The sequence below is a fragment of the Ursus maritimus genome, unplaced genomic scaffold, assembly GCF_017311325.1.
Source record: "Ursus maritimus isolate PB19 unplaced genomic scaffold, ASM1731132v1 scaffold_27, whole genome shotgun sequence".
NCBI classification, from domain to species: Eukaryota; Metazoa; Chordata; class Mammalia; order Carnivora; family Ursidae; genus Ursus; species Ursus maritimus.
This window is the reverse complement of record NW_024425230.1, coordinates 21,259,668-21,272,019: the sequence shown is the minus strand read 5'-3', so window position 1 is coordinate 21,272,019 and position 12,352 is coordinate 21,259,668. Positions and strand designations below refer to the sequence as shown.

Below are 12,352 nucleotides of genomic sequence, written 5' to 3'. Positions count from 1 at the left end.
CCTCTTAATTGCACTCTGATTGTTCTTCCCTCCTCCATTCCACCCATCCATTACACCTTAAGTATTCTTTCTTTTTTAAAGACTTTTCATTTACTTGACAGAGAGGGAGAGAGAGAATAAGCAGGCAGAGCCCCAGGCTCCCCTGCAGAGAGCCGGACCTGGGGCTTGACATGGGGCTCGATCCCAGGACCCTGGGATCATGACCTGAGCTGATGGCAGATGCTTAACCGACTGAGCCACCCAGGTGCCCCTTAGATATTCTTTCTAATGCCAATTTGATACTCCCCAACGTAAAACTCTTCAAGGTTTCCCATTAGATCAAATCCAAAACCCCTTGGTTACATAGGCCAAGCAGAGGTGGAGAGGCGCTGGGCTGGATCCTGCCTTTCTGTGGTGCTTGAAACTGAGGACGGAGGGTCCTCTAAGTGTTCCACGATTAAGCTGAGAAAAAGCTTCTAAATCCCCTTCTTGACAATTCACGAACTATCTAAACAGCTGAGAAGTACCACCATAAAGAAAACCTACTTGACCCCCTCTCCCCTTTCTTATGGAAAAGTTTAGTTTGGTCAGAGAAGGCTTTCCTCTGAACAGCAGTCCTGGGGGAAAGCCCTGCCTTTGGGCTCATCACCTGGGACACAAAGTCCACTTTGCTGTAATGGTCATCTGTACTTCCTTCAGACTGAGTGAGCAAAACAAAGCGATGTTATTGGAGCACGTATATGCAAAGGTTCACAGAAAGAAGCATAAGCTAAAATTACTGCAATGTGCCAAAAAGAGGAAGTCGACCCAAAATTTTTTATAGGAATTTAAATGTCAAATATATATTTAAATGTAAATGTTAAACTTTTTTTTTTAAAGGTTTTTTATTATTTATTTAGTTGAGAGAGAGGGAATCCTGGCAGGAGGTAGCTGGAGAAGGAGAAGCCGGGGCTTGATCCCAGGCTGCTGGGATTATGACCTGAGCTGATGGCAGACGCTTAATGACTGAGCCACCCCGGTGTCCCTCTGCTTTTTCTTTGTAAAGATTTTTTTTTGAAGATTATTTATTTATTTGACACAGAGAGAGCACAAACAGGCAGAGCGCTAGGCAGAGCGTGAGGGAGAAGCAGAATCCCCGCTGAGCAGGGAGCCCAACATGGGGCTCGATCCCAGGACTTGGGAGATCATGACTTGAGCTGAAGGCAGATGCGTAACTGACTGAGCCACCCAGGCGCCCGCCTTCTCCCTTCTTAGTAACAGGTTTGATATCCCTGAGGCTTGTCCATGAAGAAAGATGAGAAGCAGATACATTCATGACGGCTCACTCATTCAATTTATTCTAAGCCTTCTTCTCTTTACAGAGACCACTTAGCAGTTCTTTATCCCTCCCCTTGGGCTGAGATGGGTAAGGCAGCAGTCATGGAAGCCCAAATGACCACTGTGGACAGCTTTCTGGAAAGGGACTAGACCAGATAGAAAATAAATACTTCTAGAAGAATTACTGCTTGTCCTGGGCTATCAAGGCCACCAGTGCTGCCTGTACTTTTTCTGCCTGGGCCGGGGGCAGCAGACAATCTTGAATGAGGGCCAGAGCAGCCGCCTCTGTCAGACTGTCAAAATCCTGGGACGTTTTGACAGGGAGGTGCCCGGCCAGCTCACAGAGGGCGACATTGAATGCGTCGCCTTCCTTTACCCCAAAGCTGGACTTCCGGGCCCACAGAATTACTCGGATGCCTGTGAGAGCAGAGGAAGGTGATGTCTTTCCAGGTGGGGCCCCGCGGGTCACAAACAAATTATGGGCAATGTCATGGTCAGTCAGGTAGTCAGTGGCCCGACATACCCTGCCTATCAAGGCCTCCAAGTCAGGCCCTGGCCCGCTTGTGTAGAAGAGGAAGCCGGGAGCTGGGGGGGCCTGGAGCAGATGCAAATGGCCCCTGGGGTCCAGGGGCTCGCTCGGCGCCCCCTCCACAGGCAGTCTGTGAGCCAGGTAATACCCGTGCAGGTGCAGGTGGTTCACCGAGGCCAAGCCGCCCAAGCTATTGAAGCCGACGCGGAAGCCCGGGTGTGAGCTCAGCAGCACAGCCTCGACGCCGGCCCGCAGTGCGCCTGGCAGCAGGCGCTGGGGGAGCCGGCGGGTTGGCTCGGGCACCAGCAGCACGTGGCCCCACTCCAAGGGGCTGACATTGATCATCACGAGGATGTCCTCTTGCTGGAGAGCACCTGGGAGATTGGGCTCCCGGAGCAAACGGAAGAGCACTTCTCCTGGCCGGATCTTGTTGAAGTTAAACTGTTCAGGGTCAAATGCCTGCTTCACACTCCGGATGTTCTGGGGGCGCCGCCTCTGCACACCTCGCTCCACGTTCAGCTGAGCCACAAAACCCACAGCGCCAGGGAGGGTTTGGGTCTGCAGCTCCCCCAGGCGGTAGCGGAAGAGCCCTAGTTCCATCCGCTGCCTCCAGGCGGAGCAGAGAGCAGAGTCGAAGCGAGACCGCGGTGTCCTGTCCCGGAGGCTGGGTGCGGTCCTAGGCCACTGAATCCCTTCCAGCACAAGTTCCTTCTGCCCATAGACAAAGTCAGGAACGCCTTGCTCTTCCCAGTCCTTACTGTTTGGAGGGAGCAAATAGGAAGTCTCATTTGAATCCTGTGGAGCAGCCATGGGGCTGACCTGAAACAATCGTTAAGAGGTGAAAAATACATGATGCCGTTCCATTTCCAGAGATTTTATTTTGATTTTCAAATAAATTTTACTTTGTGTTCTGATTACAAAAATAATCTATGCCTTTGGGAAAATACTTTGAAAACATGGAAATCACAAGTCCATCACCTGTAGATTAGCATTCATTTTTGCTGAATTAAAAAATATACTTCTTCTTTTTAAAGGTTATATATATTGAGTAAATGGAAGAAAAAAATAAAGATAAAATACAACCCTTATTCCAATGCCTGGGGAGAACAAAATCACCATTTACATTCAGCCTTTTTTTTTTTTTTTTAAGATTTTATTTATTTGAGAGAGAGAGAGGAAGAGCACAGAAGGAGAGGGAGAGGGAGAAACAGGCTCCCCGCTGAGCAGAGAGCCTGACGTGGGGCTCGATCCCAGGACCCTGAGATCATACCTGAGCTGAAGGCAGACGTTTAACTGACTGAGCCACCCAGGTGCCCCAGCCTTTTTATCTTTTAATTACGTAATTTCTACACCCAGTGTGGGGCTGGAACTCACGGCCCTGAGATCAAGAGTCACACGCTCTGGGGCGCCCGGGTGGCTCAGTCAGTTGAGCATCCAACTCTTGATTTCAGCTTGGGTCATGATCTTGGGGTTATGGAATCGAGCCCCACGTTGGGTTCTGTGCTCAGCGTGGAGTCAGCTCGGGATTCTTTCTCTCTCTCTCTCTCCCTCTGCTTCTTCCCCCACTCATGCTCTAAATAAATAAATAAAATAAATAACATACAGGTCGTTGCCACTTTCCTATCTGTTTGGTGCAACAAACATCCTGTGATTCTGTTTCCAGATGTTTTTATTTTCCTTTAAAATAAAATCCCAGTCAACCACTGGCTCAGGCTTTTGACACACTCTATCAAACTGCCCTCCAGAAAACTGTAGCAGTGTTCCACTGCATAAGAATGGCCAGGGTTTATGATCTTACTGATACGTGGAATTTAAGAAACAAGGCAGAGGATCATAGGGGAAGAGAGGAAAAAATGAAACAAGATGAAACCAGAGAGGGAGACAAACCGTAAGAGATTCCTAATCATAGGAAACTAAGGGTTGCTGGAGGGGAGGGGGTGGAGGATGGGGTAACTGGGGATGGTATGTGTTGTAATGAGCACTGGGTGTTATATAAGACTAATGAATCACAGACCTGTACCCTGAAATAAATAAGACACTATATGTTAATTAACTGAATTAAAAAAAAAAAAAAGAATGGCCAGGGTTTCAAAACTCACTACTCCTTCTATGGGAACAGCTCTTCCACTCTTCAGTAGGGATTCCAAATGGCCAGGCATAGAGCCATTTGGGTGAGGATGACCCAACGTGTGCGTAAATGCCAGGGCCAGTCCTTCATGGGGGAAATCAGTGGCTACCTTCATCTCCCACCAGGCTCCTGGAGCCCTGTGGACCGGGAGGTGTCAGGGTCAAGGGCCTGTTGGCTCAGACAGGACTTCGCAAGGAGGCTCCCCTCATCAGAGTTCCCTCAGCTCTGCTGGTCCAAAAACTTGACATGATTAAAACAGAAAGGAAACATTAAAAAACACACAAAATGACATATCAAAAGTTGAGTTTAATGGGTACAGAGTCTCAATTTTATAACATGAGAAAGTTATAGAGATTGGTTACATAATAATGTGAATGTACTTCTCACTACAGAACTGTACACTTAGAGGCGCCTGGGGGGCTCAGTCAGTTGAGCATCCGATTCTTGGTTTCCGCTCAGGTCATGATCTCAGCGTCTTGAGATCGACTGAGCCTGTGTTGTGCTCCGTACCCACTGGGGAGTCAGCTTGAGATTCTCTCTTCCTCTGCCCCTCCCCACTCGCTCTTTCTCTCTCTTTAAAATAAATAAATCTTGGGGCACCTGAGTGGCTCAGTTGGTGAGGCGTCTGCCTTTCCAGGATCGAGTCCCGCATCAGGCTCCCTGCACAGCGGGGAGTCTACTTCTCCCTCTGACCCTTCCCCCTCTCGTGCATTTTCTCTCTCACGCTCTCAAATAAATAAATAAAATCTTTTAAAAATTAATTAATTAACTCTTTACCCCCCCCCCAAAAAAAGTAACCGCTATGTATCAGGCAATGAGGGCACAGTAGCAAATAAGGTGAAAAGGGCCCCTTTTGTCATGGAACTTACATCCTGTGGTCCAGTCAGACAAGGAACAAAATGAACATGGTAACTGTTCATGGTATTGGCATTCTGTGGAAAACAAACCTGTGATCCGATAACGGAGAACGGATAAAAGGTGGGATCGGGGCACTGTACTTCAAGAACAGGGGGGGTACACCCTCCGAGGTGCATGCAAGAACACGCAAAATGAGCAGAAACCTGCAAAGAGCCAAGGAAAAGGTGCTCTAGGAAAGGAAGCTGCAAGCCCAAGGTCCGGAGTCAGGCAGGTGTTAGGCCTGTGCCGAGGATGGAAAGGAGGCCAGTGCTAACTAGAGCACAGCCAACAAGGGGAGGGGGCAAATGAGGCTGGAGAGGAAAGCAGGGGCCAGATTAGCTGCAGGCCCTTAGGCATCATGGTCAGGCGCCTGGGTTTTGTTCTAAATGCAATAAGGAATCACTGGGAGGTTCCAAGCAGAAGCACCACGTGATGCTCTATAAACTTTTGTCAGACTGCTGTGTGGAAGGTGGATGCAGGGGAGCAAAGGGGAAGGAGACCATTTGGGAGGCAACTCCGATGGCCAGGTGAGTGGAGAGGGCGATGGGATGGCACAGGTGGGAATGGCGATAGAGAGCAGGGGACGAGGGTCTTGTTTGGAAGGCCAAACCAACAGGGCCTGCTGACAAGCGGGCTAGGGGGACTGAGGCACCGGGAAGACCTGGGAGGGCCTGAGCTTCAGGAACGAGGTACACTGGAGCAGCCTTTACAGGGCTGGAGGAACGGAGGGGGGGTGGCGGTAGGAACAGTTGATCAGAAGGGGGGATCGAGAGTTCAGTTCTGATTACTGAGTTTGAGATGCAGCCTGAACATCCGAGAAGTGTGTAGACCACTGACAGTCAAACCTGGAGGCCAAGGTAAGGGGTCGACTGGATACAAATACGGAATAACATTTTAAGCTAGGGGCTATAGGAGCAAGGACCCAAGACCGAGATGACCAAGGATCAATCAGCAGTGACCATGTGACAGGATCAAACCTTTCCACGAAAACCAGGAGCAAGGGAGCACTGGTCGCATGTCTGTCTTGTGCCAGGCATGGGCTGGGGGATTTCTAGGTTCTCTTAGGTGACCTACCTTCACAACAAGCCTGTGAGCTGGGTATCATCCTGGGACAAAGGTGAGAGATTAAGCCTTACAGGCTGACCAGGTGTTTGAATTCCTGCTCTACTAGTCACTAGGGCTGTGACCTTGAGCCCCTGGAGTGAAGTCCACAGGCTTAGCTGTGCCTCCCTCGCTCACCTCCTCTCATTCCACTCTTCTCGCCTACTCTGCTCCTTACTGAACTTGTTCCAGCTCAGGGCCTTGGTGTTTTCTGTGCTTCCTGCCTACAATGTACCCTTCTCCAGATTTTCTTCACAGGGCTGGCCCCTTCAGGTCTCAGATCAAATGTCACCCCCTCAGGGAAACCTGGTGTGGCTCTCCTATCTCATGTCCCATGGAAAACAGGAAGAAGGAAATAATATAAACAGGGAAAAGATGTCTTGGAAAACAAAACAAAATAAAAAGTAGAGCTCAAATCCAAGAGTTGGTAGTTACGAACAAAACTTGAAGAGATCCAATAAAATATTTCACAACAAGAAACACTAGAAGCTGTTTTTAAAAGTTTTACACTGTTTCATGAGTTGGTCAGGCACAGGCAGGACAGTATGCTAAGCAGACTCACTGTAAGTTATTCAATAACTTATAATGAGAAGCATGCCAAATTATAATCAGAAGGTTGTTCAACGAAGGGTTCGGCACCAAGTGTGGTGGCTGAGAGATCTATGTCACAGCTGGTCGCCATGGCACAGGGCCAATTTCCACATCTTCACTTCGAAGAGATACAGTCTCACCACAAAGTCCAGGGACTGGCCTTGGCTGGCCAGGGCTCCCTTCCCTCAGTCTAGTACAGAAGACACTATGATGGCTTCCTGTTCTTCGCCTACCCTTTTACTAACGGAATTCTTGTACAGAAAGAGCCTGCTGTCAGTCAAGATGATCAGGTTGGAACGGGACTGCACTCACTGACCGATTTGGCTGTTCCCACTGCTTTGCAGTCTCCACTTCTTGGAATGGAATATTTCCACAATGGTGGGACTCCCCGTTGAGATAGTGAGTGTTCCTAAAGCCACTCAGATGAACACCTTATTGAGTGCTGGGGAAGCTACGGTCACTCAGCAGTTACTCAATGACTGCCACCTATCAGATCCTGCAGATCATGATTCTCGTAGCTCTTCATGGAGCTTACAGTCTAGTGGGGGGGGACCAGACATTAACCCAATCAATACCCAAGTAAACCTAAGTTGCCAACATGAGACAGGGCTGTCAAGGAGGAGCACCGGCTATTCTAGAAGTATAAGATTCCTCATCGAGTCTAGGGAACCAGGAAAGGCTTCCCCGAGGCTAACATGGAAAAGGAACTGAGAGCCCATTGTGGTGGGAACCCAGAAAGCCAAGAGAAGAGGGCAGAGGGAGGCTGAAGTCAGATTTCAAAGGGCTGGTATTTCGGTTTTTAACCATTTATTAGTTTTAAATTTAAATCACCATGATCATATCTAGACTTTCCAAAGATCAGCAAGTAGAATGAATCAGGAGAATCAAGAACTTAGCCCTACAATGTTGTCAATTATACATCGATAAAGCTGAAAACAAAAGAATTAATCTCACCTCCACCTCCTCTCTCAGCTTGGAATCCTCACCTCCTGGAATAGTGGAAGTTCGTTCACGCGTGCATGCATCCAGTTTGTTGAGAGCCTACTCCGGGCCAAGCATTGTCCTAGGGGGTTGAGAGGACAAGAGCAAACAGGTCAGCCTCAGTCCCTGCAGTCTCTTGGCGCGGGGTCGGCTAAGTGAGGTCTACAGCCATGGGGAGCCGTGAGAAGAGTCTTAGACTAGGGTGACCTCTTTCTAAGTGCCCGAGCCTAGACAAGTCACTTGTACCCTTTCCCCGGACCTGTTTTCCACATTTGTAAAACGGGAACCTACCTTGCAGGGCTCTTGTGAAAAGCGAAGATCACTATGCACGGCTCCTGCAGTCTGCAGACCCTCAGCGCACAGCCTCAGTCATTTCTGGGGGTGACAGGCACGTGCGGCAAGGGCGCAATGGCAACGTCTGGATGAAAAAGTCCTCGCCGCGCGGATGAGCGGCTGGCCGCCTTCGGCCACGTTGCGAGTCTCGAGCTTTCCCGGATTTCCAGGTTCCAGGTACTTCCCTTGGGCCCCGACCGCGCCCAAGGCCGCCGCCACCACCGACAGCAGTAGAGAAGGACGCAACACGACACTTGCCGCAAGCTCCCAGCCGGGCCATGGCGAGGCTGTGGCGTTTCGAACGCATGCGCAGTGCGCCCGCCCGCACGCGGCGGGGGAGGCGGGGCCGTGCGGCCTGGGCTCCGCCCCGGAGCGACCGGCCCCGCTCCGGGCCCCGCCTCCAGCTCGCCGCGGGCAGCCCGGAGCGGGGAGCCGGCCGGCGGAACCGGGCAGGGAGCGCCTGGGCACTTTAAGGAGGGGGCGGGCCCGGAGGCGGTGGCCCCAGGAGCGGTTGCCGCGGGGACGGGGCGTTGACGCGGCCCGAGGGCGGAAGTGAAAAACTTGCCCCGGCGCCCCGAGACAAGTTGGCGGAGCTGTGCGCGCGGTGCGACGATGGGGGGCTCGGGCAGTCGCCTGTCCAAGGAGCTGTTGGCCGAGTACCAGGTGCGCGGGACGCCGGTCCCCGTGGAGTTTGCGCGCGGGCCTGCGCTGGGGAGCGGGGTCCCGGGGCGGGCGGCAGAGCGGGCGAGGCCTCCGGGAGTCTCTTGAACCCCTCCCGTTTTGCCTTCCAGGACTTGACGTTCCTGACCAAGCAGGAGATCCTCCTGTAAGTGCCGTGTCGAACCTCAGCTCCCGAATCCTCTAGAGGCGGCTTCGGGGCGCTCTGTCCACAGACGGGCAAACTGAGGCCCCCCAGAGGGAGGGACGGGGGCCCGCCTGCGGTCCGCCGCCGAGCTGGAGCTGGAGCTGGCGCCCGGGCCCCGAGCCCCGGGCCGTGTCCTCCGCCCGCCCCGCCCTCCCTGCCGGCTCCGGGGCCCCGGCTGCGCATCGCGGGCGGGGGACACCTCGCAGCCTCGGGCCGGGCTGGGCGCTCCGGGGCCTCCGCTCCGCTGGCGTCTGCGTAACCGAACTTCCTGACCCAGCCGGGCAGGGGCTGCTGGGGCTCTCCGCGGACTTCGCCTACCGGGAGCCTGGCTCCTGGTAACTTGATCTGAATTAACACAGTAGCCGTTAACGCTTACTGAGCACTCTGTGCGCTAGGAACTGTGCGAAGTGTCTACACTACCTAATTTAATCCTCAGGAGGGAGGTACCGGACAATGAAACAGGTTTCAGAGAAGTTTGGTAACTTGCCTAACACTACACTCCAAGTAAGGGAATTTGAACTCGGGCTGGAACCCCCTTCCTAGGCGCGCGCCAGCTTTTTCTGGTCAAGGCACTTGAGTGAGGAGACTCGTTGGCTTCCTTTGGCAAAAATAATCCCACTGGGGAGGAGGTGAGGGCTGAGGAAGAGATCGTTTAGGGTAGTTGCTAAAAAGAGGGAGGCTTTGAGAAGCTGGAGATTCCTGGAGTGAAATGGGAGAGAGATTTCAATTTTACTCTTTTCTCCCTGTTCCTCAGGGCCAACTTCTGGCTCCTTCTAGAACCAATGCCCAGTACAGTGCCTGGCACCCAATTGGCCCTCAGTAAATACAGGAATGCACTCTCAGCCTGTAGTCCTGTGACACAGGATTCTACAAATGGGACTACATATGTTGTCTCCCTTTGGCTTATACCTGCTGACTGAGACGTTCTATGTATGTGCCTTAGCTCCTCACCTGGTTTATAGTGGGTAACAAGGCAAGGCCTGGGGATGTAATACACACAGGAAGGTTTGCCAACAGGTTCCTCTTCTTCTGCCAGAGCCCACAGGCGGTTCTGTGAGCTGCTTCCCCCAGAGCACCGGAGTGTGGAGCAGTCACTGCAGATACGAGTGTCCTTGGAGCAGATCCTCAGCCTTCCAGAGCTCAAGGTGCCAGTCCCCCACCCTCCCTCTGCCGTTCGTCTTGAGATCATGTGGTCAGTGGTCCCCATTCTGGTCTTCTCTCCATTTAGCCCTAATTTCCTGGGGACAAGGGCTTTCCCAAAATCACCCAGTGGAATTAACTAAAGTGGTGTTTTGCAAACTGGGATTCTTGGACATATTCTTGGAGAGTCAAAGAAGTTTTGTCCTTTAAAAGGAGTTGAGGGGGGCCTGGGTGGCTCAGTTCGTTAAGCGTCTGCCTTTGGCTTGGGTCATGATCCCGGGGTCTTGGGATCGAGCCCCAAATGGGGCTCCTTGCTCATCAGGGAGCCTGCTTCTCCCTCTCCCTCTGCCTGCTACTCCCCCTGCTTATGCTCCCTCTCTCTCTCTCTCTCCCGTCAAATAAGTAAATAAAATCTTAAAGAAATAAATTTTTAAAAAGAGTAATGAATAAATAAAAGGAGTTGAGCTACCTTATTAAAGTTTGAGAAACCCTATTCCAGAGGCTGATTGCCTCCCCATAGGGTTGCTGTGAAAAAAAATTTTTAAAGATTTTATTTGAGAGTGGGGGGAGGGGCAGAGAGAGGGACAAGCCGACCCCATGCAGAGCCTGACGAGGGCCTCAATCTCACAACCCTGAGATCACAACCCTGAGACCATGACCTGAGTGGAAATCAAGAGTCCGACAAGTGACTGAGCCACCCAGAGCACCCCTGCTGTGAAAATTTTTATGCAAAGGGTCTGGCCTGGTCCTTGTATATAACACAGTGAGGGTTCAAGTACATGTGTTTTAAAGTAACCAGCCCATCTTGTTCTCTTTGTTTAGGATGCTTTCATCTTCCTTCTCTGCCCCTAGATCTGCCTTTGGGTCAAACTGACTCACAGGATGCCATCCCTGTTCCTTCCCCAAGCCAGTTGGTCCTCCAGCCCTCCATGCTGGCCCTAACAGACCGATCCTTCTCTACTGTGAGCCTGAGCTCATGGGGGGGGGGTTACTGTGACCTGCTCCCTCCGGTTCCTGGTGGGATTGGAGGAGTGTGTGACCTGGGCTGCATCTGCGGCGTTCACACGAGGCTCTCTTGCCTAGGCCAACCCCTTCAAGGAGCGAATCGGCAGGGTCTTCTCCACATCCCCCGCCAGGGACAGCCTGAGTTTTGAGGACTTCCTAGACCTCCTCAGTGTGTTCAGTGACACAGCAACTCCAGACATCAAGTCCCACTATGCCTTCCGCATCTTCGGTGAGAGCCAGGAGCAGCCCGGTGGGACACGGCCTGTTCCCACACGGTCTTGGTGGTGGTGTGCTGCTCAGGAGCCCGGCCTTCCGTGGAGCCTTGGCGCTCACCATGACCACATCCTTTCTGGCTTCCTGTGTCTGTCTCTAGACTTTGATGATGATGGAACCTTGAACCGTGAAGACCTGAGTCAACTTGTGAACTGCCTCACAGGACAGGGCGAGGACACACGGCTTAGTGCTTCGGAGATGAAACAGCTCATTGACAACGTGAGTAGTCAGGCCGGGCCAGGGAGCGGGAGGGAAGGGCTGGGACTTGGCCTGAAACCCTCCCTTCCCCAGATCCTGGAAGAGTCCGACATTGATAGGGACGGCACCATCAACCTGTCAGAGTTCCAGCACGTCATCTCCCGTTCACCGGACTTCGCCAGGTATGATGGTAGCGGTTCCCCTGCGTTCTGGTTCCCTCTGGGTCCCCATCTGCTGCACCTGAGTCTGGGATGTCAGGATGGGAGGCGACAGCCAGGCTGCGAAAGCCCCAGTGCCTCTCAGGGTCTCAGGGCAGCTCTTCCAAAGGGTCTTAGGGAAGATGTGGGCAAGTTTGGGGTTAGCCCCTCCCCTCCTCTTCCGGCAGAAAACCCGACCCACTCTTCTCTCTTCAGCTCCTTTAAGATTGTCCTGTGACAGGAGCCACAGCGTGTGTCCCAGCAAGCACCCCGTCAGAGAGCCTTTCCTCTGCTGAGCTGTGGCCGAGGTCACGCCTGTGTTGCCAGGGCCGGCCAAGCTGGCCTAGCCCAGAGCTGGCACCGTGCGGTCCTGCTCCAGGCAGGGGAAGGCCCTCCATGCCAGGGCCTCTCTCCTTTGTCATCGCTCTGTTTGTGTTCTACTAATCTATAATAAAGGTTTAGACGTTTGACCCTTTGCGTGGTACTAGAAACACTGGTATGAGGAAGGACTGGACTTTAGGAGCTTTCAGTCATACCGGGAAGAACAGATCTAAAAGGCCAGCAGGAAGTCAGACTGTAGCCCACCTGGCCCACCCCTCATGAGGGGGTAGTGTGACAGACGAACTCCTCTATATCCTGATGGTGGTGGTATTTACAGAAGGTAATGTGAAATTTTTAAATTTAAAAAGAAAAATGATAAAACCCCTGATCCCCTGTGCTCCCACCCTGATCTGAACTGGGGGAGGTGCAGGTAAAGGGGTTCAGGGAAAATGAATGAATTCCTTGCCCCTCCCATCAGTGCATTAAACTCCCCACCT

General features: G+C 52.2%; 2 protein-coding genes across 2 annotated transcripts; one reads left to right on the top strand and one right to left on the bottom strand.

Annotated features, from left to right (window-relative positions):
• Nucleotides 1-1,293: 1,293 nt before the first annotated feature.
• Nucleotides 1,294-8,161, bottom strand: GDPGP1 (GDP-D-glucose phosphorylase 1). The gene is made up of 3 exons (XM_008687789.2): nucleotides 7,815-8,161; nucleotides 7,497-7,605; nucleotides 1,294-2,644 (listed from the first exon to the last, which is right to left on the bottom strand). The coding sequence occupies exon 3, from the start codon at nucleotides 2,633-2,635 to the stop codon at nucleotides 1,478-1,480; it is 1,158 nt and encodes a 385-aa protein (XP_008686011.2). The 5' UTR covers nucleotides 2,636-2,644; nucleotides 7,497-7,605; nucleotides 7,815-8,161; the 3' UTR covers nucleotides 1,294-1,477.
• A 129-nt stretch (nucleotides 8,162-8,290) lies between these two features.
• Nucleotides 8,291-12,004, top strand: CIB1 (calcium and integrin binding 1). The gene is made up of 7 exons (XM_040642809.1): nucleotides 8,291-8,519; nucleotides 8,648-8,682; nucleotides 9,758-9,866; nucleotides 10,945-11,095; nucleotides 11,240-11,358; nucleotides 11,431-11,519; nucleotides 11,751-12,004. The coding sequence occupies exons 1-7, from the start codon at nucleotides 8,469-8,471 to the stop codon at nucleotides 11,770-11,772; spliced, it is 576 nt and encodes a 191-aa protein (XP_040498743.1). The 5' UTR covers nucleotides 8,291-8,468; the 3' UTR covers nucleotides 11,773-12,004.
• The last annotated feature ends 348 nt before the right edge of the window (nucleotides 12,005-12,352 follow it).